A 25,205-nucleotide genomic window follows, 5' to 3' on the forward strand; every position below is an offset into this window, starting at 1 on the left:
CCCGGCGCCATAAAGCACAAATATTTTCCTTAGTACCTCGCCGCCGTCCCTTCCATCGAGCAGTCTCGCCTCGATCTCTCGAGCTATCCACTATAGGAACATCCAGCAAAGAAGCTCCTCTGGGTTCGCTGCTTTTCTTCCGTGTATACACACACAGACCTCCGCAGCTGCTGTTTAAGGGTATACACTTATGCCGACTATGCCACACTTATTCCTCGAAATTCAGCTCGTCCCGGGCCAGTCGATTTCGCCGGGGCAGATCGAAAAAAACATCTGCTCACGAGATTAAGATATTTATTCGCTCGAAGAATCTCTCATTAGACGCTGCGCGGAATGAAAGAAGTTTTTTATCGGACGCCGAGAAAACAAGCGCACCGAAAAAGTTACGATCTCTGACAAGAGCGCAAGACAGCTCAACCTGTTCGTGTAACGCAAGAGTATATACACACCTTTTTCAATGTAGCGCGGAAGGAAGGAAAAAAGGCTATATACGTCCGGTATAAAAAGCCGACACGAGCGAAGAAAAGAAGAGGAGTAGGCGGAAGAAAGAAGAAGAAGTAAAAGGCCAACATTATACGCAAGATAAACTTTATTTGCATAGAGCGAACTTTCGCTCAAGAACAACGCGCGCGCTGGCTTAGGACTGAAAAATGCAAAGAGCCTTAGCCCCCCTCCTACTGTAGATAAAAAGTAGGCTGTTCGAATTAAAAAAGTTTCTCGCATCAATTAGCTCACTCTCGCTATCACGAGAACAGCTCACAATCGAGCTCTCGGCTTAATGAAAAGCCGTGAGAAGAAATTTCTCTTTTATTCGCCCGATTAATACATTATTAAGTATACCTCAGCGTGTACCCGATATGTCGCTGGGAAGAAGAGAAGCTGCATCTGCTCTTTTTCTCTGTTCTTCTAGCAGTAGTAGCAACGAGCCGCAGCAGTGGCGGCGGCGGCGACTGAAAATCCTTTTCAGCGCTTTATCCTCTCGGCCTCATCCTTTTCACGATTACTTTTAAGCTCTGCGCACTGGCCTCGCTGCTCTACCTGGCGAAGCCTTTATGCTCCAGTTGCGGTCTCTCCTCCTTTTCCTTCTGGCTGATAGGCCACCTTCAGACTACCATCATTTGCGCAGTCAAATAGGGAGACCAGCAAAGAAGCCCGAGATTGCCGACTGATCTGATATTCCGCGAGAGGCTAACGTGTATGTATATAGCGAAGCTCTTTGGCTTTTCCGCGCATCTCCCGGTTATAAGTGCAAGACCGTATTTTCCTATATATACTTCTCTCTTTCTGGTTTCGACTAGCGGATCGACGAGTTATTTTTCGCCGGTTACCGTGTTATTCAGCCGAGAATGATTGCTAGAGCTTTTTTCCGCTTTCGCTGAGGATCAGCTTTGAGGAGATTGAGAGCGATGACCGGATTCGCGAATCGCTTGTTCGAATGCAACACCTCGTGCTCTGCTATCGATACCTGGTAGCTGGAAAAACGTCGAGTGCTCTTGGTTGAACAAAATTTCGCCCAAAGGGTTCGGTGTAAAACGTATCAACGATTGGGGGAAAACTTTTTTTTGAATACAGCGCGTAACACAGCTCATTCAATTTATCCTTGTTCAAACGATAAAACGCGACTGGATTAAAACAAGTGCAGCTTCTACCAGGTATTCCGGGGCAAAGGAATTTTCTTTGAATTTCGCAATTGCTGAAGCGCACGTTTTTCTCGGTGTATTGTTTCAACGACTGTGTGCGAGGCAAATCAAGTATTTCCATTAGTAGAATATAGAACAGTTTTATGCTTATCACGATTTTTGATTTTTCTAATATGTGTAACGTTCGAGCCTCAGTGGATTCAAATAAAACACAGAACAAAAGTCACGCTTCTGCGTGTATCTTTCGTAACGCAAATGACGAGGATCAAATACTCGTACTACATTGTTAGCTATCTTCAAGTCACGTTTCTCGTGAAATCAGTCCCACAGACGTTTAATGATGGGTATAATGTACTGTCATGTACTGCTCCAGGCTCCGCTGCAAAGTCTGCAAATCCCTATTATACGCATAACGATACTCATCCCGCTAGAGGTGGAATGAATATTTAAAAAATCAAATAAACCATACCAAAAACTAAAATCGTCGATTACCATCGCTGACTTCGAAATTTCTTTCTCATACATCCCGGCGTAAAAGCCCATACGAAGAGGACGAAGCAAACTCGCTCGTAATAGTCAATCGGTCGACGACGACGCCTAGTCGCATTCATAGCTCGAAATCGGCACTAATCAGTGCGCAGCACGGTCTCGCACTCGCACATTAATATTCTCACGCTTAAGGGAAGTTGCGCTGCTCATTGATATTCCGAGAAGCGAGGCTCAAAGACGAGGCCCTTTAACCAGCCTCCGTCGACGGCAGCGTCAGAGCCCAAACCAGCCTCCCCGTTCTCACATACAACGTAATTAAGACATTCGAATGCGCCGAGATAACGAGTCCCCCTTTCCCCCTACTGGCGCTCGGCGGTCTTCATAGATTTCGACTGGTGCCTGACGAACTTACGTTTCTCGAGTTTCTCTCTCGATTGCGAAACTCGACGCGCGCGTTTACACGGCGACGTTGTAAATTTCAATGAGGATTTCGATCGCCGACGAGTAGAGCCGCAGTTTTCATTGAAATTTCATTTCATATGGATGCCTTGCCAGGAGTTGATGGAATATTATTCAGATTCTTTTAAGGTGAATTTTTGGCGACATGATGAAGTTGTATATACTACAATCATTGCATTACTAATCACTTGCTAAAGGTATAATACGTATCGGGAATAAATTTGTATAGCTGAAGAACTGCAGTCCAAATGGCCAAATACTGATTTATGAGCATACGAAACGGTAAAATGGATAGGGTGATGTTCGCGGAACGTTGCAGTTCTGCAAATTCGGGAAAATCGAATAGAGATAACTAAACTCCGTAAACTGAATTTTGGAAAACGGATCGAGGCAATTATAAGTCTCAAATCAGCTTAAAGAGTCAAATAATTGTGAGGGGAACGTATATGAAAATAACGATCGAAAGTCTTCCACTCGATCGCAAAATCGATACACAAAAACTCGGCCCCTCGAGGCAATCAGGCAAAAATCGTATCCCCATCAATTATTCCCCAAGCTCGGTGGAGATTGAGAACGAATATAGCAGGATGATGCAGTCGAGCGAAAACCGCTGGAGCCGTCTCAAACTCGAGCTTTCCGTGGCTTACACTAATTATGCGGCGCTGCAGCGCGGAAAACTGAAAATTACAGCGCAGCGCAGAGCAGCAAGCCTTGGGACGATCGATCTTCATGAACGTCAGAGACGACTCGGGCAAAAGAAAAACACGCCCTAGCGGCTAATCGTCAAAATTCGCTCGTTTATCCGCACAGCGGCAGTTGCGTAAAGCTCTCCTCGCACACACACACATACACATAAGTGCGGATACGGAGAACACCCGATAAAGCTCGAACTGCGTCTGGCATGACATCCGTCGCGCTAATGAGCGCTGTGCAGCACCGCTGTCGGGGATGCGGAAGCGTCGGAGCACGCGCTTTCTAAAATATTTATCATCGCATTATGAGGTTACTCGGCAACTCCGCTGATTACGAGCAAATTAGCGGCTGGCTCAGCGTCTGTATACTTCACCTTTTCAAGCGTGCGCTGGAGAAGCTGACGGTCGATGCCGCGTATACACCTGCGGCAGTTTTAATTGACCGGAGGTGCTAATGTATTCCGAAGTTCGTTCGATGCTGTACGGAGATGATGAAACTTTCGCGGTATTAGTTTTCTATTGCAGCGGGTTTGGAAACTTACGGCTGTGCGTCGACGGCATTGATTTATCGTTCTGCTGTGGTCCCAGAAGGCCTCGTCGGTTCTCGTGTCGGAAAGGAAGAGTTTCGCTAATGACCAGAATATAGAAAAGAGTTCTTTTTACACAAACTGATGGGTGGGTATTTTTTTCGCTCGGACCGTAATAAGCATTTTCGAGGCTACTTCAGTACTCGAGGTCTACAAATGCATCTCACATGTTTTTCAATCAACTCAATTTCTATTCTGTTTAACGAATCACCATTAAAATTTTCTATCAAGTATAAGCCTTCCCATCCTCTATACTCGACTTTAACGAACCGCAAATGTTTCTAATTTAATTAACGCTGTTTCGCCTGAATAAAGGCTCAAAAAGGAGAGAGAGAGATAGAAAATGAAGAGTTTCGAGCAAGATCATTGCAAGCTTGGCTTGAAATACAGATAGTAGCAGTGGTGGTAGTGCCGCATAGACTCAGAGTCAAGAATTCTGGCCGCGTTGCGAGCGAGAAAAGAAGTTCGTTAAAGTAACAAACCTGTAAAGCTTTCTCATCCAGAAAAGGATTTCTCCTTTTTTTATTACAAATGTGTGTGTGTGTGTGTATATATATATATATATTTTTCCAGGTATAACTCGCAAGTAAAATCGATATACAACAATTGTAACTTTGAGAATTATACCCCCAGGTATATAATCGTCGGCTGGAGCGAGGGTACGAAATTCAAAATATCCAACGCGAGGGTGAGAGCCTCTCCAAAATAAACCGCTTGAACAAGTCGGCAGAATCGACTGCTAATCAAAGCCGCTTTGGGTGTCAAGGCTCCCGCACACACGCAAGGAGGGTATATGGATACGCGCCTGACTCGCAAGACTGAAGAGGCGCAACGCGGCGTACGAGATTTATTACGGGCAAATACAATTAGAAGTTACGAGTGTCCGTGCGCGAGAGGAGGGATGGAAAGAGAACGAGAGCGCAGCAGCAGTCTCTGATCCTCCCGACTGGGTACACGGTTAACTACATGAGCGCGCGCGCATCTCTCTCTCTCTCTCTCACTCTCTCTCTCTCTCTCTCTCTCTCTCTTCCTCTTAACTGAATAACCGAATTAGGCACGCCTCGCCTCAACCAACACAGCCGCACCGCCGCCGTCTCGTCGTTGCTTATACCTGTTTCTCTTATTTCTAATTCGACGCGTCTGCCTTTTATTTCGGCTTCTTCGCTCCGACAGAGAGAGAGAGAGAGAGAGAGAGAGAGTACACACTCTGATGCTTCTTTTTTCCTCGTCTTCCCTCGCAGATGAGAGAGAGAGAGAGAGAGAGAGAGAGAGAGAGAGAGAGAGAGAGAGAGAAAATAGCGGAGCCGCACGAGGAAATGGAATTTCTCCGTTATACACTAGGCGTACGCGAGCTTTATCGTTGAATTTTCGAGGGACAAAAAGAAGCGCGGAAAAGGTATAGTCGTCGCGTCGCACAGCACAGCCCTTTAATCAGTGAGTATACCGTACATCCTCTTCGCTCGTCCGCGCGCGAAACGTGCCGCGTCGATAATCGCGTAATCACATTTCGACGGATTTCGCGAGTGCATTTCCCGCCGGTATTAAAAGCTTATGCGCTTTTAATTACGCGGATCACGTTCTTTTTAGCCACGAGCTGGCGGGAAAGGAAGTACATGCGAGTGTGTGCTGGAAAAAAAAATTTTACGTATAAAACGTGGCTGCAACGTATACGGAATTGTAATCCCTTGCGCTATGTAGAAATATTCTTCGAAAAAAAATTGTATCAGTTCCGCTTACTAAATCGACCTGTGTGACAAAAACCGACAATGCTTATAGCGAGTTTCGGAAAACGCATAAGAAGAGAGAAAAAAGTGTCGCGCGCGCGCGCGCAAAAGTGCTAAAGCATTAAATCTTTGGAGAGCTTTTTCCTCCCTCCATAATAAATACACCGCAAGAAGATTCCCTCGTCCGTTTCTCTCGTCGGACCTCGAGCTTTCACGGAAATATTTATCGCGACTTCTTCCTCCTACTGCTCTTCCTTTATGTTTTACGAGTGTACAGGGTTGCTTGTGTTTACGTGTGTGTGAGAGAGCGTGTTGTGATCTGTCATACAAAACCGCCCGAGTGTAATTTAACCGCTTGTGTTATGCATCTGTGTGTTTCAGAATAAACGAGCACACGGAGAGGTCGCAGCTCTACGCGTTCTACAGCTTCGCCTCGCAGGCGAGTCTGTCGGTTGGCTGGCCGGGAAGAGGTGGCCGACAAGTGAATAACACCGGTAAGTCAGACTTTTTTATACTTCTTTTTATCTCGGTTATTTTTTTATTTCTCGCTTTTCGAGCTCAGGATTTTACGTGTGCGCGTCGTGAGCGTGCGACGATATAACGGCCAATTATAAGCGAGCGAATTTTCCGTTATTTTTCACGCATTCGTAAATCCGATGCGAAGGGAAATATACGAAGTAACGCGAATATGCTGTAAATGTTTAATGAGGCGAATATTGACAAATGAATCCGTGCGTGTATATTTTTAATAACAACATTCTTCAATCCATTTTATGCTCCTCGAAACTTCCGCACACGGCTCATTTTATTTGTTCTCGTGTATAACTCCCGCGCTGCACACGAAAATAAATGATAATTTGATTACACAAAAACATCAAAGTACCATAGGTATGCGATTTAAAAATTCAAAGTTAACTCGAAAGCGTCGGAGGCTTTTCACTTTGGAGCGCAATGTTCGCGCGCAACTCCGGCGCTCTGTTCAGAGAAAAAGCCGATGGCAAACATTGCTACGCTCGCAGATGTAATAAAGTTACGCATTCAAATATTTGTCCGCGAGAACTTTTTCCCGAAAAATGTAAAACAAGCCCGTATACCTCTGGAACCCCGATGGCATCTGTCGCAGGTCGCTCTCCTCCCAAACTATGACCAAACAGCAAATAACGCAACTTCAACGGATTGACTAATCCAATGGCGAAACGCGCATATCCCAGCGCACATAACAATACAATTTTTACCTTCACCTGCAGCGTCGAAGAGCGCTGCACACCTCGCGAATATACAACGCGCGTATAAAGACCGACACCGAGTTCGGCTTGCAGCCCGTGTGTCAGCCCAAACACACACACACACATAGCGCGCTAATACAATTTCACCGCTCTCCGTGACGATAAACTCAAATCGCATTGTTGTTCGCGCATATATATCCATCTCGGCTCTCTGCCCGCAGCGCATCACACATACATCATGTAAAATCATAAGCCAAATGGAATGCGCGTTGACCCGCAGTCTCGCGCGGCGGGCGACGGCTCTGTACGGATTTACACGCCGCACTTTCCACGGCTCTCTCTCTCTCTCTCTCTCTCTCTCTCTCTCTCTCTCTCTCGCTCGCTATATGCCCGCTCACACTCGCGAGTCCATCGGGTTAAATCAAACATTTATCCGCAGCCCCGGCGAACGGGGCAATTAACGCTCTGTGTTATCTTATTGATATTAATCCGACGACTCGATTTCAAAGAGGCAAATATTTTCACGCTGGTATATACCGGTACGCTCGTCCCCTTTTTGTGCTCTTTTTTTATACTCTCGATCGATCCATCCTCAGCTCTCGCTCTTTCCTGTTTTCTTTCCAGCGCTTTTTTCTCGGTTCTCCGAGCGCAGGGAAGAATCTCATCGATTGGATGTCTGACTGCATCTCGAGTCCCACCACTCGCAGCTCTTATTTTCACCGCAGGAGCGTTATCTTGTTCTGATATCTCTCTATCTGTCTCTGTTCCTTCGGCCGTTTCTATTCTTCGGATACTCCGAGCTTCGCCGATCGTTTAATCTATTTCGTTCCTCTCCTTTTTTCGGTTCGTTTGTCCTCGATGTTTTCCTTCTCGGTTTTTTTTACACTTTTAAGAAAAATTAAAAACTTCGGTGGACTCGTCAGGCTGTTTCTTACACACGAAGAAAGGGGCATTCGCGGTTGAAAATAAAATTTTCTCGCGCGCGTAAAACTTTTCGTCGCTCTCCATAACAGCTCGTCGTTAGGAGTAAAAGGGCCTCACCGCGCGGTATTTCGAAAACTTAAAACACGCGAACTTTTCCTTTGCACATCGTATACACAGTCTGGTTTTTCCTGTGCACTGGCAGGAGGGACGGAGAAAGAGTTAATAGCGAGAAATACACTTACTCGAGGATACCTCGAGAATAAATTCAGCGAGAGCTAAACGAGCTCTCATTCTCGGCGGTACTTAGCGTGCGGCAGCAGCTTCTCGTCCTTCTTACTCCTTCTACTTAGGCCTCCTTTCTCTCTGTGTATGTATGTATGCGCAAACTGTTGGAGAATATCCTCGGCGTTAGTCATAGTTATGATACTGCGTTTTCTCGCCTTCTCAAACTACCCATACACGTAGAGGGAGAGAGACTCCCGTGCTCATTTAGCCCTGTTGTTTCTCCTCTCCTTCTGCGTCTTGCCGCACGAGTATCTGCAACGGAGCAGCTCTGATGCTGCACTTTCAGATCTCTCTCCCTCACTCTCTCTAGCACTGTTCTCTTTAATGCTGCGATATCCCCCCTCCGGCAGGATTCGCCCTCGTCGTGCGCTATTTCTTCATCTGCTCCATATACATGATCGTCTTTATCTTCCGGCTGCCGTCGTCGTTTCTCCGACTCTAGGTATAATACCGTCGCGTGTGTATACATACAGATCAGCCGAGTAACTCTAATGCGCGTGTTTGCGGCTGCCGAGCTGTGTTGTTGCGGCTCTGTATGATTATAGTTATAGGATGAATTTACGGCGGAGCTTGCACGGTATGGGATTTTTCTTGTTTGAATAACAGGTGAAGTTATCGATCCAAGGATTATTACGAATTATACCTTATACTCTTAACGGTTCAAAAGTTTTCTTTTTCAAATAGAAGGACACAATCAGCAAAGTATCAGCTATAGGCTCAGATTTAAAAATCAATTTTACGAAATTTCACATTCAAATTAAGAACAAAACAAAGCCGACAGCTGACGCTATAAATCCGTCCTCCCACCCACATGCGCACGCATACACACACACTTTAATGACTCTCCCGCGTCGAAAGAAAAAAATCGATCGCCGGACTTAATGAAGTTCCACGAGCAAAACCAATTTCATCGCGGTCGCCTGAATTTTTCAGACTCTCCCGTGCGCCAACTTTCCGTCAAAGGTATACCAACTCGATCCAGTTTGGCTCATCTCCGTGTGAAAAAAAAATCATCCCTCAACTATCTCAAAAGTTAAAAAAAAACGCTTTTTCTCGACCCACTTTCAACGTATATGTGTGTGACTCTGTCGCAAGCTCTATTATCTCGTGCGAAAGACAGAGTGAGAGTAGGAACCGCGAGGCTATACGATTTCTGTATGCGTGGAACGTTCGAGCCGCGGTGGAGACGTGACTCTGTCAAGCTTTTGCCCTCTCTTTCTCGTGCAACCTTTTTCGTTCGTTCGCGAGAGATAGAGAGCTTCGTTTTCTTCGCTTTGGACTGCTCGAGTCGAGGCTCGCGTATCTTGCATGAGATTCGCTCGTCGGATTTCATTCCGACGCTGACGGAGATCTGGGACTCGGTTCGCAGCCAAGGATACGCCCTATGCATCCTTGAAGCAAAGTGTTTTTTTTTCCTTGCCGTAATTTGTTTTTTAGAATCCTAGCGGGACGGAGATTTGAAACTCTTGGGTTTCATTTGCAAGCTTGCAGCGGGTAGTCAAGATTAATCAATCTGCTGCATTAGTCCAGCAGATTCATTATTTTTTGCAATAATGAAACGAATAAAATTGTTTATTCGAATCGGTCTACATGGAGAGTTCGAAATAAAAATGAAAACAATTGATGATGGACTTTTTCTAGTTTACAATAAAACTTGTGATCCCTCGTTAGCGAGTACAACATGTAACCTATTGAATCAGTTGCAAAATTCATTTAAAACAGGCTCACTCCAATTTGTACTCGGGTAACAAATTGAACAGATGAAAGTTTTAACAATCCACCCCAACATTTCAACATAGCTTAATTAAAATTTAAAACTGGATCTGCAGCTTGTGCTATGATTACGATTTCCACCTGAACAATTGTGTAACTACCTAACCTTAGGTGGTTAAGTAATTTAGTTATATTTTAATGATTTGGTTTTTAGATGGATTTAAGGGTTTAAATTTAAGAAAACACAAAATTATGGGAAAAAGCCTTTCGGCATAAAAAACCCAGATTTATTGATTGCACAGCATTAGATTAAGTTCACAAAGATAATTAGTTAATCGAACAATAACGTTTCACACACACAAACTTTGTCCGCACTTAGTTGGTATAGCCCGATGGGCGTGATTTAGTCGTATTGCGATTCGTATGGAATCAATCAGCCTGGAAGGCGAAGGTGTATGTATAAGCCCGGAAGGCATTGTATAAGCCCGGAAGGCGATAGTAGTTTCTGCAACCAAATGCAGTCAGAGTTTGAAGTATTCAAAATCTGAGAGCGAGGGAGGACCGCCCGCGTGTAATGACTGGTTTTGACAGACTGACTACCTGTGCGTGAGCATGCCGTCGTGAAGCAGGCTAGCGCAGGGTGACCAGAACTACGGCCTAGTTCAAGGTTGCCACCGTGATGGTGTTTTGGGCCTAGAAAAGGGCGCGCATGCGCTCGTCATTCAAACTCATACATTCAGCGCGTTACTGAATAGGTTAGGTCGTAACACCACCTCTTATCAATCTGTCCTCTGCATGGCATTAACTACATCTGAGATCAATGGACTTTTTAATTCTGCAGATCCGTCGAAAGGCTTTTTATTAAAGTACCATCCAATTTCTTATGAAGCAATACGCGATACAACGAAGCCGAAAAATTCGAATATGACTATTTCTCCTATACACAGAAGAGGAAAAGCTTTCGCGAGCAAGATGCACGCGTGCAATAGAAAATAATGGAATATCTCGAGGGAATAAGAACTAGTCGATAGAGAGAGCACAGTGCGGAAACACAGGAATCGAGGCTACGGTTAGTGAGAGAAAGAGGGGAAGCCATCGAAGGGGTATACGAAGGCAAAAGAAAGCAAAGAGCCGGAAAAAGAGAGTCTCCCGCCCTCCGACAAACAGATCAATGAAGACAGTTTACGCTCGATCCATCACTCGCCCCGGCACTTTCACCGAAAGCAGCCCAGTGTGAGAGCGACTTATTACTCGGCGAGACCTGCAGTGGAAAATTCTACGTTTTATCGCAAACTGCCAAGTCCCTTTTCTTTTTATTTTCATCATTTCTCGAATCGAAACTTTCGCGTCGCTAAATGTTTTACAGCTTTCGTTCGCACGTGGGGTTTTCAAACTGCAGGAAAAGAATACGTTTATTTTTGCTCGAGAGAAATAGCAAAGATTTTCTATTATCCAAAGCCAAATTTCACACGCCCGTGACTTGATGTCGGGACGTTAAACCGGCACTCAACGGAATCGCAAAAAGCCTCAGCGCATCGCAAAACTCTTTCTCGCCCCGGAGAGAGAGAACGAGAAAATCCCGCTTCATCCGGCCCGACGTCTGTCTGACCTCCGCCTGGTTCCCTTCTTCTCTGGCATCCTTCAGCTTTCTGTCATAAACACACGTCGAGGATACGGTACCTTTTTCTCCAAGCCGAGCGTTAAGTGCACTCGCTTTTTCACGATACGAGCCGGCCACTCTCGAGAATCTGCCAAACTTCACTCTCGTGATTCGTAACTCTAGATTACCACCGCGAGCGACATGACAGATTCGGCTCTCGCTCACCATATAATATAGATATACACTCGTCTAGACGGATTGACTGGAATTACAGTGAATTGTTTTAATTTTTGTTCATCGGTTTAATTCCGTAAGAGCGCGCAGAGCTTTTTTCTGCGCTGAAATATTTTAATTTCATCCGAGCAATTAAAAGCTACGCTTGTGTATTATGAATGCAGTTCCATATATAACGTAGCCCGGCTGATGAAAAACATTTTTAATCCAAGGCGTGCGCGCATTACTCAAAGCGTGACGAGAATACGGGGAAAAATTCACAGCGTCGGGATATGGCGAAGGATATATGCGCGTGATACGAATTTCGTCAGGTAAAAAATTGTCAATGGCTGAGCTAGCGAGTGCGAGCAGGCGTTGTTAAAATTAATTAATTTACGGTGAGCGATCAAAAAAATTTCCGATACTTTAGCGTGTTGCGCGATTCGAGGCATCGGCGTACGTGTTCCTCATTCGATGAAATATTTTAATGGTCTAGCTGTTTTTTTTATCGCAATCTTCGATAAATTGAATGTTTTTTTCTACTCGCAAGAGACTCTGAAATGTTGCTCAAGTGGTTTTCTAATTAACGCGTTAAAAACAACATCGATACACAAGGGAAAAACAGCTTTTACAAACAAAAATATACTAAATCCAGATTTGTTTACGCTCATGCTTTTAACATTTTCACATACGTTCGGACATCAGAGATTTCGACATTTTCATTTCTACTTCTATTTCGCTCTCGCGTTATACACGTGTAAATATGTATATCTTGGGCCAGCAGAGACGATGCAGCATCAGGATGAAAAATATCAGCGACATCCGTCCTTCGCACATTTTTCGCCTAGAATAGACATGACCGGCGAGTCGGAGGGACATTTTGATGGCCAGTAGTAGCAGTCAGTTCTTCCGCGAATAAGTTTTAACGAATACGGACAGACGGCAGACGACGTGAAATGAGAATGCGAGGAACGGGGTATACTGGATGGCCTATCGGAAGAAAATGTGATGGATTAAAAAGTGGAAATAAGATGCTCGGTTAGAGTCTTTATTTAGCATATACTCGAAAAATATAGTTGATCGAGATCGCTACGTCAATTATACGAACTTTCGTGTAGAGCACCGATATCTAGTTTTAAAATTATATTAAAAAAAACTTTCAATCACGGTCGGACAATTCCATCGTGAGCTGTTTTGTATTTTTTCGCTTAATCTCTTAATGCGGCTCGTATTCTGAACGCGAAAATCACTTTTCGTTAGTCCAACCGTAATAAACGCGCCGAATATATATACACACAGCCCCTGCTCAACGGGCAAAGTTGCCGCGCGTGCACTTTTTCGCCGCGTGTGATAACGAGCTTTAGTCAAAGCTAATCCCACATTTTTGCAGCTCCTCTTTGTTTCCAGTCCAGTGTGATGTGATTTCGCTGGCGCGTGTCTTTCTTAGCAGGCTCACAAAGGCCTCTATTAATTTCTTTTTTCCCACGCTTTTTATTTACCGAGCGATTTTGAGCGTTACCGACCTTTCCGTTTCTGATTTTTACTGTGCGTCGTATAGCGCACTTTTACGCTTTTGCCATGAATACAGCACGGACATAGTGTGTAGAACGTGGTATTTTACAGTTTAATTAACTACAAAATTCTTATCCATATTTTTATCGCAAAAACGTTTGCAAAGCTTGGGGAAAATTAGTTGCGAGTTGGAGAGCCTTTGTGAGAAAAATATCGAATATTTTGCGCTATTGTTAATGAACGCATGTGACTTTGTATCGTTTCAGATTGCGATTGGATCTACGAGGAGAGTTCATGCACCAAAGGCTGCATACTAGCGAGTCCCGGATACCCCGGACTCTACCCGCCTAACTCCAGATGTCGTTACCTCATCATGGCCAACTCGACCGTCTCCATAACCCTCACCTTCACTGCAGTTCTTATGCCGGCCAAGTTAGTAACTTTTTAATTCAAATTTATTAATTACTTTCTTTTTTGCCCTCCCCCGCAAAAGCCGAGAGTAAACAGTGTGTCACACGGAGTACATTCGGGCGAATTTTTCACGTTTAGAAGCTCAAATTAAAATTAAGTAGGTCGACGAGAACTTAGAAAATTACATTCGCGCTCTGCTACTCGTCATTATCTCACACGCGTGAAACTTTGCTACGTTGCGTCAATCACAAAAGCGCAGCGACTGAAAATTAAGAAACCCTTTGCTTCTCTAACTCACAGCTGAAAAAGCGGAGCCCTAAAGCAAAGGTCACGAACGAGGCAGAAGAGGCGCAAAAGTAAACGCGAAAATGCTCGCCCAACAGCAGCGACAAGGATGCGGCGCTTTGTAGGGGCCGGCGGATTCAAAGACACCGAGGCGCTAATTGGCACAGCGCGAGTTAACGACCTCCTGCACTCGAATATCTTTATTTGCGGATATACCCAGAGCGCGAAACGCCTTTGACCCGCCGCGCGAGGAAGGAGCTGCAAAAGTGTGCACAATGCAGGACTCGTGACACCGTTTCCCCGTTGCGTGCATCATAGGAACTTTTGTGCTCGGCCCCGGCACTAATAGTTCCCGAATTTTGCTTCTCCTCGCTGCTGTGTGCTGCTGCTAAAGAAGAATTTAAAGAAAAGAAGGTTAAGAGAAGTTCGAGATCCGAAAGGATAAGTGCGGCAAACTAATTTTCTTGTCTCTCCGGCCTGATGCGAATGATAAATGTTACCCTTGCTCTTCAAGCATCGCGAGCAACGGCTCGAGTCAAACTTTAAAAGTAACCGCGAGTAATTAGTTTTCGAACGTCTATACGAGCGTCCAATTCTGTTTGCCGATAAGATCTATTTTATAACGCGCGGGCACCGAGAGATAATATGGCCGACTGGCAGAATGGAGGGATTTGCCGTGCGGCAGCCTTCAGAGGAATGAAATTCTCTTTGCGAGACTTGACAGAGAGACGGGGAAGACAGAAGAAGCGGAGACGCGGCGAGAGATTGAAAGAGAGAGGGGGAGGGAGAAAGGCTAACAGAGACTGGAACTGCAAATCGAGCTCTTTGAAAACTCGCGCAGAAGTATTGAATGTCAATAGATTCCACTATTACGGCGATTAAATGCCGTTTTCTCGTTTTTCAAACTATTTCGCCGAGATCATCCTGCGCTTCATCGACTCCTTAGTCGCGTCTGACTCGATCCCTCTAGAGCCCCGTATATAATCTCGTCGCAATTAAACTCTGTCCTTCTTGAACTGCTGCGTGTCTGACTGCGATTTTGTTTAATTGATTTTTTTATCGGGTCACTCAGTCGATAAACTCTTTTGGAATTACGTGTTTCAGAGATTATATTCAGTTTTTAACATACCGGCAAACCCCACTGGTATAGCGTGATATCGTCGCTTTTAAACCGATCGAAAGGGGCCGCGCCGTCGTAATTTCAAGAGAAAGTAATCTATATAGGAAGCGTTAATCGTAGCGTGAATGCCGGTGTACGCGGATATCCGAGGACGCCGGTGAATATAGTCTGGTCGGGGATTAAAATTAATTAAGGTAAAACGGAGTGAATGGAGGCATTTAGAGGTGATTAGTGACGCGCTGGATTGAAAATTTTCACGCTATTCGCTTTGGACACGTCGACCTCATTAGTCGCTTTAAGAATTATCTCGTCGTTTTAATCAATTTTTGTATGATAATGCGAATATTAATTTAGCTTAAACCGTAGGATTAAATTTTCAAGTACACAAAGTGTGCGGGAGAAAACCTCAATTGTTTGGAGGTCGATTTTAACATTTTTCATTTACCTATCAGAACTTGCTTCGCACATACTCATCTCTAGACAAGACTCGCAATCACACGCGTATTTTCTCCATCGACTTTCTCGAGGCTGAAAACGGCCTTTGAGTAGGTGTGGGGTTGCGCAATAAAAGCCGGCGACGCCCGCGAAAAAGTGGCAGTCTGAGACAGTATGATACCGCGTCTATTGCCCCGAGCTTACTTAGAAGCTGGCGGAGCGCTTGCGCAAAAAAAAGCTAGAGGCCGTACGACAGGTGCTGGGAAAACAGGCGTGAGAGAAAAGGAGGCCAACAACGCATTCCACTTTACTCGCGGCAGATGCGCCACGACTGCACTTTTTTTCTTCGATCGTTTGGTATATACAGTAAGGCAGCAGTTGCAGTTTCACGCTCATAATAAAGGGATATGAAACAGGCGCGAAAATCGCTGGCACGGTTAAATGTGTTTGAGGACGAGGAATATAGGAACAGTAAAGTGAATGCGTTCTAAAGTACGTGAGGCCTTTTTGTGTGAATTTTAAAATATGTAAAAAAAGTTAAAGGTGAATTGATGATAATAAAAAATTTGTTCGTACAAAACAATCGTAAGAAACAAATGAACTTTGTCACAGAGAGTACAAAAATTTTCCTAGTTCTATAATGTCCAGCAAATGTCGGGCTCTTGAAGCATTCCATGTCATCGATATCAACTTCTGGTCAGAAATCAAAGCACCAGTTCCTTACTATAATTCGTATTTGGCTTTGTGCTCCTTGCACGGAATACTCTCAATCAATTTCTTGATAAGATTTCCGAATTGATTAACCAGCGCGCCCAGAATGAGATCCTTTGATCCAGGTATAGAGCTCAGCAGTTCGTCGGCGTTTAAAGTCGTTGAGCTCGGCCTTGGGGTTGTTGTGGTCGTTGTCGTTGGCTCTTCGTCTGTTGGACTCTCTGTCGTGGTGGTTCTGCTCGGACTGCTTCACCACGACTTGAACAGGCCGACGGTTTTCATTGCGAAACTGATACCAGTGGCTGCGAGCATTCCGCCCAATGATGTTGGCCGTATCGTCAACTCGCTGAAGTTAGCTGCCTTGCCACGCGTGTTAATGGCAACCCTGTCCGCGACCACGTGACAGGGATTTTCGATGCGGTAGTATACTGTAAAAAATGTATTGATAAAATTTGATACAGGATTATTTTGCAATGTGATTTAAAAAAAAATGATTTCTTACTCCACATATCCACCAGACGAATTGAAGAACAAACTACTAGACAGCAAACCACTGTTTAAACTTGTACTTATATTAAAAGCTCGAAATTTAATGACCGTTTGCTTTGCTTTGATTAGTCGCTTGATTATTTCCCTATTAATGTATCTACAGCTGCATTCAAAGGCACGTTTGGTTAAACTCATTTTATATGTACTGTCGTGATTTTACAGTCATTGTTTTTTCGTTATTTAATAAAATAACGAAAGATTTGAAGGTCATATTCGACAGATATCTAAATTTATAATTTTTAATAATAATTTCTTTTGAGACGAAATTAGAATTTCAATTGTTACAGATCTCCTTATCTCTAAATAAATAAAAATTCCACAACTGTTAAATTAAAAAAATTAACCTGCGATTAGAAAATAAATTTACAAGATTTGTGTCCTTTCAATTCGAGGGATACGTTTAATGCAGCTAGGTATAGCGATTGCTCAAGTCATGTTCATATCGCCGATTTAGAAGACTACAGGAGGGTACGGTTTACTACGGCAGTCATTCGAATTTATAATTCAGGCTTCGTTTTCGATCTCTTTGCAAAACTTCGCGGCATGCAAACGTCAAAATTATACCAGTAGTGTATTTGTACCGATTCCACTGGATTCACTCCCTTTTGCATTCCTCGTAGAGTGCATAGTTGTACCTATGTATGTATGCGTACAAATATTCATTTATACATGCGCGCCCGCTGATTTACATGAGGGTTTCTCTCTATGCATTTAATGTAGTATAAAATGAAAGGGAAAGAAGGGGTTGGAAGTTTATAGGCGGTACAAACTATCGAATATTGAAATATGAAGTCTAACCTTTATTTTCGATTTGTATCATTTATAATGACTAAAAGGATTATTGCGTGGGACTAGGAAAGTATATTACATGCCATCAGAAGCTGCTTAAAACTGGTGTTTAATAATCTTAAATTTATTTTCTTGAATTGAACATAATACAAAATTATTACAAATTTAGTGTTGTTATCGTAAAGCGTACAAAAAATTGTATTATAATTATACAATACAATATTACATCTTAGCAGATAGTTCTTTGAGTTTATTTGGAAGAAACTCAAAATATTTTTCGCAATCTAGTTTAAGCATCAACATATACCTGTTAACGCCGAGCTTTAAGTAATATTGGATTTTTTGTGAACTATAATCCATTCTTATAGGTATGAATGGGAATTTTACATTACATTTTTTCACTGAAATTATTTCTAAAGAAACTAAAGAAGCGTCACAAGATTCTGAAGTCAAATCAGCCATCATGGTAACGTTAAACGTAAGACCATTTGTCTTGATGGTGGCAGTACCAGGAATCCCGAAGGTTTTTGAAACTTGTATGTCAATTGTCACATTCAGCTCTTTAAATCTAAAAGCACCGTCGAGTGTAAAGCGAGTCCCATTTCTCTGAATCGCTATGTCTTTAATTCTTTGAATTGTGTTCAACCCACTGAAAACAATTATGAAAAACATTAAATTTTTTAAAAATGCACAAATGTCTTAAGCAGTTATTACCTTATTTTACCGCCAGTTTGTGTTACGGTCACAACTTTATTATTTATTTAATTTATACCATTTTCCGATAAATCTATAACTCCTTCTCTATCGACGAATTTACTAATGCCTCTTGGAACATAAAAATCCACAAGTTCATTTATCGAAGACTAGAACATATATTTGTAATTATACGTAGGTGTAAAAATTTACACATAGTAATCACGCCTTGACTTGTAAAAAATAATATTGAACTTACTTGTATACTTTGATAGTACAAGTCTGCATCTTTGTCAATTTTGTTCAAGTCGACTTGACAAATTTCCGATTGTATGCATGATTCAGCTAACCTTAAAATAGCTCTTTCATAGTCGTAATCCGTATCATCCCTAAAATATATTTTGTGTTCCTAATTATTCATGTCTATACGGAAAAATTATTATTTTGTTTTGATTTCTTACCTACTAATTGCACTTTCTTTGAAACTTACGCTGCATCTATTAGCCTAATAGTACATTACGATACGTGTGACTTAAATGGTTCATTTTTACACGACGCAGTTAGCACCCGAGCGTAGCGAGGAACTCTGAACCATTTAAGTCACACGTATCGTATAAAATTTTATAGCACAGACTGCTAACATCCGCAAGTCTCGCCTATTCGTGACTAAAGTAGTCCTTATTTGCACCGCGAGGTTAGCGCACGAGCGTAGCGAGTGTGATAAACACGGTGCAAAAAAGGACTACTTTAGTCATAGATAAGCGTGACTTAACAGCGGATTTTAGCCACACTGTGCTATAAAAAAATATATTGTATTGCAAAATATAAAATAATCATAATAAAATCAGACTAAATCAATTATTTACATCAACGTTCTTATAACGACAGCTTTTCAAATTATTCACTTGTATATCTCTATAAAATGCATTATATTTTTCTTTGCCAATATTACCTGCAAAATATGTATATAAATGTGCACTTGACATAAGTATGTATACCTGTATATAATATTTATCATATCCATACCTTTAAACAGGAGTTTATTGATAGACTAAATATTTTTTGAATGTTCAAGGTTCAATTCAATTTGCAAACTCGCATTGTGTATGTAAATGTATTCGTGATTTTCTAATTGAAACAGTACTGATTTTCTTGATATCGTTGCACCTTTGAAACGAAAAATGTATACAAACCAGTATTGGATAAATATCATTATTGAATATATTATATCTTACTTTCATTACAACGACATTGAATTGTATATGTAGAAACTCGACAGATAACCATAGAAATGACCGTTGCGATGATTTTATACAAAAACATACTTATGCGCAAAGTACTAAATTGTATGAATTAATATTCATATAATTTAATGTTAATACATAGTAATCAATGCTAGTTGCATTATACCTAAAAACCTTTGCCCCGAAAGAACGAAACTATTTTTGAAAAACTAATATAATACTTCTTATATACATGACACAAAGTTTCATTTTCTTTACCGTTTTGCTACGATGCTATAAAAGAAATTGTTATCGATGAATATGCAGGAATATGCAGTCTGCACTCGCGAAATATTTTATAGGTTCCGGAATTGTTTTTAATACCTTAGTTTTAAAAATAAAATTTATAATGCATTAATGAAAATTGTTCCAATAAAAATGTAGTAAATAATTGAACAAGACTTTTTAATTGAATAAAATTACACCTACAATAAGTTGATTGAATTTTTTAATTGAAATTAAAAGAAATAGAAGGGAAGTGAAGATATAACAGGAGGATTAAAATCATAAAAATGAAAGAAAAACATTTATAAGTTATATATATATGTGTGTGTGTGTGTGCGTGTGTGTGTGTGTGATATTGGTCTTTTCATTGATTATATTGATACAATTAATTGTATTATAAGACTATCAACAAAATCTAATAATATTCGTTTTTTAGCTTAAATAAAGCATTTTCGTACCGATTGCATGGCAAACTTTCAATAAATTCTTGTAACAGCGACGATACCCTGCGACCAAGAAAACGCAACAGTGCTGCTTTCCCGCCTATTTTAGATAGTACAGATTCAACAGTGTTGAAAAACGTTGCTTTCAATTTTGAAAAATCAGCAGCTTCCAACGGTACAGACATCTCAATTTGATTCACAGTTATCTTGCAAGGTTTTGCATTATAGTTGATGGTGGTTTTTATGCTTAGTTGTGCTTCAGTCATATTGATAGGCAATTCTCCCGAAATCGCAGTAATACCAATGATAGAAAACTGTGAATTTGTACACATTATCATTGTAATTGTAGATTTGCAGACATTTACTACAAAGAAGTTAAAATTAAATCTTACTTTCACGTCTTTTAATTGAACAAAGCCTGCTGTTGTAGTAGCTGTAGTTCTAACGATATAGCTATGCCCTTCATTATAAAAATAGAGATCTTCTGTCCGCTTGATATATTTAATGATGCTACAAATTTATTAATGTGCGAATCAATAATATACCAAAATAAGAATATTTTAATTAAATATACTATGAAAATATCATTATAACCAGTTTATAAATATTCTAGTAATAAAGAAATCCAAAGAAAATTTAATATCGATAAAAACTCACTCAGCTAAACCTCCCTTCGAAGAAAAACGAATACCAAGGAAAGAAACATCAAATTCTGGTATTTTTATGAGAGTTTTGTTAGCTTTTTCAAGTCCCTTTAAAAGCTTGTTAATGAGTAGATCTGCAATCGCATTTATTGTGTCCTAATTTAAAAATATTAACACTTTTTATACATAAAGCAGATAAATAATTGGACAATTTGCTTTTTAATTTACTAAATTTGAAGTAAAAATTATAATAGTTTCGAAGTCTTTTTCGAATTTGATATTTAAAAGTGAAAATACAACATGTATAAATGGTTACCTGAGATGTGGTACTGTTCGATTTTTGTCTATTTATGGATCTTACGATTATTTTATCTCCAAGCACGTGACTGTTTGGATCGAAATTACATAATAATTCTTGGAAACAATCTTCGGCATGTAAAAAAATTTTGCTTTCTAAAGGCCGACGTACACCTAATCTATGAATATCATACAATAAATATACATTCTTTGTATTCAAAAAGAACAAAAGTTTTAAGATAAAAAACAAATTTGTCTATCCTTATGCAGTTTCGCATAAGCTTTATTGTAACGGCGTTATACGTCGTGTACAAATACTGTTCGATACATGTGCGAGAATATGATTTCAACCTTGCGTGACCTTTTCGCACTCACTTCGCTCGTGCACAACGAATGAGACAAATATAACATTCTTACACTAGTATCGAAATGTTCTCTATAAATGTTATAAATCGTAGGATTTGCTTTTTCTGTACCTTATGTCGTCGTTATAAACGATTCCTAAATTGCAATAACGTCTTACTATATCTGTGTAACTATGATTATGATATTCCTGAAAGAATGATGAGAACAAGTCGCAGGATCATTGAATTTTTTAATACATGTTAAATAAATGTAATTATTTTCAAACTTACAACAATACGTTGTACTTTGATTGCTTTTATACTACTGAATTTTACGTCAATATCAGAAGCAGGTTGATTTTGGTAATGAACATATCCTGTAAAAAATGATCAACTAGATCTGGGCATTCATATTCAATTAAATACAACATTCACATACCGTTAAATGTTATATTTTTTACTAATATAACGTCATTGTTTATATCAGTTTCAAGTTGAGCATCAATATATCCTTGCGCAATTCCAACTTGAATATTTGCATACGTGAAGAAAATGTCTTTTTTAGTCCAACATTCTTCTAAAAAATTTTAGTTTTTTTAATTTTGAATTTTTACCGATATATTTTGTAATAATTTACCTATTTTTAAAGCAAATGTAAATGACCAATTGAGAACCAAAATAGAAATAAACAATATGAACATTTTTTTCCTATCCGAAGTTTGGATCATCTGAAATAATAAAAAAGATTTTCGCTGTCATTTAACAATTAAAAATATGATTCTTTTAACATTTTTCAAAATCAAATTACATATGATTAAAATTATTATTTTATTTAATATGATTGCGAATAATTATCAGGTAATAGGTCGATATTTTCAATAAAAATCTTTGAATGCATAAAACAATTTTTATTACTATGTTTGCAATATTTTTAATTATTTTAACATATCAAATAATTGGTCTGCATATTCTTGACAATCGACGCTTATGTTAGAAACCCATTCAGCCACATAGGCCATAAACATTTTCCAAAATCTACCTATATTTTTAGGCTTTAAATTAATAGTGACAGGGAATAAATTCCACAGCGGCATTTTTACTTGTATTTTTTCAAAAGCAATGAAATTAAAATCCTTCAATGCCAGCGAACAACTCGAAGCCTGCCAATCAACTACCAATTTACTACTAAATGATAATTTTTTAGCCCTTGCTGTTATGTGACCATGTATACTGAAAAATTTCCAACCAACCTACAATAATAAATAAATATAAACATATAAAACTAATTAATTTAATATTGAATATAATATGTGCAATATTTCTTATTTTTCTATTTTAAGAAAATTCGTTAATAATTGTCCACAATATAAACATTGTATAAGTAACTTACAGCTGCATCTTCCAATGTAATATTTATATCCGTTGCTCTCATCCCTAATTCTATCACGAACTTGGATCCTTCGCGTTCTATAAAAACATCTTTAGTTCTGTGAATACTTGGCAATCCTCTGAAATTTAAATCAAAATTATTTTTATTCCGGTATTATTAGGGTGATTATATAATTGAAATCAAATCCACATATTTCAAGATTTTTCAATTATTATTAAAAATTATAATGAAAATTTAATAGCATTCGATAAAATCTTTAATTATCTTTGATTCGCTCGATAAGTTGCAAGTACATAGGCGTCGATTTTTGTGTTAAATACAAAATTTCTTACATCAAGTAGCCTGTTTTTTGATAAAAGTGAAAACCTCCGACTGTCTTATTTATAGATTTGATTTTAAAAAATTTATTTTCATCCAAAAATAAATCTAGTACTTTAGGCACATAAAAATCCACGACGGCATTAATTGCTGCCTATAAATTTAATAAACAATAAAATATCACAGCGCTGCAAATATTTTATATTATTTTATCAATTAAAAGATGCCTACTTGTGTGCTTTGATAGCGTAAATTGGCATCTTTATCGATTTCATTCAAATCCATGCCGCATAATGCTGCCTTTATGCAAGATTCAGTCAAGTCCATAATAACCCTTTTCTGATCAGTCGTTAAATCAACACTAAAATAAAATTCCTAAGTTAAAACTGTTTTCTCAAATTTAAGTTATTATTAAGACATTTGCAATAACATAGTTTATATCTTTAGTTGCATATTACCTTTTCTTTTCTGATTCTTGAAAAGCTATGATACAATTACCATTCTACAATACCATGAAATATTTTAATAATTAACAAAGACAAAATTGCTTTCTAATCTGATTTTTACCAAGTTATTTATATTTTCTATAATGTTTTTAATTATTGAGAAATCTCTTTAAGATTTCAAAATATAAATAATATAATGGTGACTTACTCCTTAGAATACACAATTTATTTAATTAAAGACTTACTTCATTCTGGGTCCAACGATAACTTTTTAGATTTTTTAGTTTTACATTCAAGTATGTACTTTCATCATTTTTTAAAAAATATCCTAAAGTATTAATATTTTTTGTTAGTATCTTATTTATCGTATATTATTTTCAACAGGCTATCTAACGAGTATCCATTTACAGTGAATTTTGTTGCATCCACTCGTTATTCTCAAACCTTAATTCAACTATTTATTCACTAACCTTTAAAAGATATTTCATCCAAAAGGGCAAGTTGAGTACCATATTCACAGCTCGTTTCTCTATTAATGTCAATGTCATTATTAGACGTAATCTGTAAATCAACATCGTATAAATGTACATACTGATGTTTCGAGAACTCAAGTGATACGCTCTTTCTTAATGCCAAGGAGCCTATAATATATATTTGAAGTAATTGTGAATTTCACTTTATTATCAAATTTTAAGCTTCAATAAACCTTACTATGATTAAAGTGACACCAATTAGAAAAAACTGAAGGCAGCATCTCAAGGATAATGAAATAGATAAACATCATTTTCTGAAGAATATATTTGCTATAACAATCAGACAACATAATAATATCAAACATTTTTGTTTTATAATAGAACATGTCAATTTAAGTACGACAGATTTTTTAGTACAATTCATTATGATTCATTAGTACAATATCGCATTTATATATGTAACATGTTTGATTTGATTAAAGTCAAAATAGTATTAGATCATAAGAGTTAACTAGATTCTACTAACCTGTCAATGAAAGACACTTCGTTTTTTTTTTTAATTTAAGCAATAAATTACCGCACACAAGAAATGTATAATGTTTCCGATTGCACATAAACACATTTATTAGGGATAGTTGTCTACACGCATGCTTGAATAATTACAAAACATTATTTGTACTTATCCTATTAAATGTTCAACTTTAAAATTATGAATATAAATTTTAGCGAATCAATGTTTTTGTACATATAATACTTATAATAATGTATTTAATGTACATTTTAATTCAGACACATGAAAGATTCATAGAAATTCAATAATATAAAAAATTAGTCACCTTTTACACCAATTGCTGTTTATAAGCTGTGACTAAAATATTATATAAAATGTCTAAAAGAGCACTGCTTTAAGCTTATTTGAACAAAACTTTCTAAAATGTGAATTCCAGAAACGGTGCGGTACCAATGCGTCTTGCTTTATTTTATGTGACACGTTTAATCTACATTGTAAGTGCTTCATCACGATTAGTATTTTTCAAGTTTCAAAAAATTGGCAATTAAAAAGTAACTTTCCTGGTAGAAAAATTAGTATTGGCTTTTTTAAGAACAATAAGCCAATTTCTTACATAAAAATAAGCTTATTTTTAACCAATTAAAACTTAATATTTTTAGAGGAATTATTTTTGCTTTACTGCATTATTATATACATTGGAGGTCAAGTATTCTTTCTTGAAAGTATTGGCTAAAATAAGCTCATTCTTTCTTAGAAATAATGTCACTGTTAGCC

The 25,205-nt window shown here is 39.2% G+C and overlaps 2 protein-coding genes across 5 annotated transcripts in view; one reads left to right on the forward strand and one right to left on the reverse strand.

The window, feature by feature from the left end:
- Positions 1 to 25,205, forward strand: part of LOC100679318 — a 166,412-nt gene that overhangs the window by 101,844 nt on the left and 39,363 nt on the right. For both annotated transcript variants that reach the window (XM_016984242.3, XM_016984241.2), the window contains 2 exons: positions 5,973 to 6,085; positions 13,331 to 13,496. In XM_016984242.3, the coding sequence (XP_016839731.1) occupies positions 5,973 to 6,085; positions 13,331 to 13,496 (279 nt within the window). The remainder of the gene's footprint in view (positions 1 to 5,972; positions 6,086 to 13,330; positions 13,497 to 25,205) is intronic.
- On the reverse strand, positions 19,772 to 24,893 carry LOC107980928. 3 transcript variants are annotated; one of them, XM_016984256.3, is made up of 10 exons: positions 24,757 to 24,891; positions 24,447 to 24,570; positions 24,159 to 24,250; positions 23,918 to 24,088; positions 23,693 to 23,775; positions 23,460 to 23,503; positions 23,233 to 23,362; positions 23,016 to 23,155; positions 22,684 to 22,801; positions 22,187 to 22,543 (listed from the first exon to the last, which is right to left on the reverse strand). In XM_016984256.3, the coding sequence occupies exons 3-10, from the start codon at positions 24,229 to 24,231 to the stop codon at positions 22,229 to 22,231; spliced, it is 1,074 nt and encodes a 357-aa protein (XP_016839745.1). In that variant the 5' UTR covers positions 24,232 to 24,250; positions 24,447 to 24,570; positions 24,757 to 24,891; the 3' UTR covers positions 22,187 to 22,228. The 3 variants fall into 3 exon arrangements, with proteins under 3 accessions (XP_016839743.1, XP_016839745.1, XP_016839746.1); XM_016984254.3 differs by lacking the exons at positions 22,187 to 22,543; positions 22,684 to 22,801; positions 23,016 to 23,155; ... (4 more) ...; positions 24,159 to 24,250; positions 24,447 to 24,570 and adding exons at positions 19,772 to 20,322; positions 20,401 to 20,518; positions 20,666 to 20,808; ... (3 more) ...; positions 21,733 to 21,870; positions 21,931 to 22,021 and having other exon boundaries at positions 24,757 to 24,893; XM_016984257.3 differs by lacking the exon at positions 24,447 to 24,570.

The sequence above is a fragment of the Nasonia vitripennis genome, chromosome 3, assembly GCF_009193385.2.
Source record: "Nasonia vitripennis strain AsymCx chromosome 3, Nvit_psr_1.1, whole genome shotgun sequence".
Taxonomy (NCBI): Eukaryota; Metazoa; Arthropoda; class Insecta; order Hymenoptera; family Pteromalidae; genus Nasonia; species Nasonia vitripennis.

What these genes read in the sequence shown, in the direction of transcription:
- LOC107980928 (XM_016984254.3), bottom strand. Translation starts at nt 22,021, where the DNA reads ATGATCCAAACTTCGGATAGGAAAAAAATGTTCATATTGTTTATTTCT. An exon ending in GTTTATAACGACGACATAAG is followed by an intron (nt 21,129 to 21,425) that starts GTACAGAAAAAG and finishes TGATATTCATAG; the next exon opens with ATTAGGTGTACGTCGGCCTT. An exon ending in TTCAATTAAAAGACGTGAAA is followed by an intron (nt 20,323 to 20,400) that starts GTAAGATTTAAT and finishes ACAAATTCACAG; the next exon opens with TTTTCTATCATTGGTATTAC.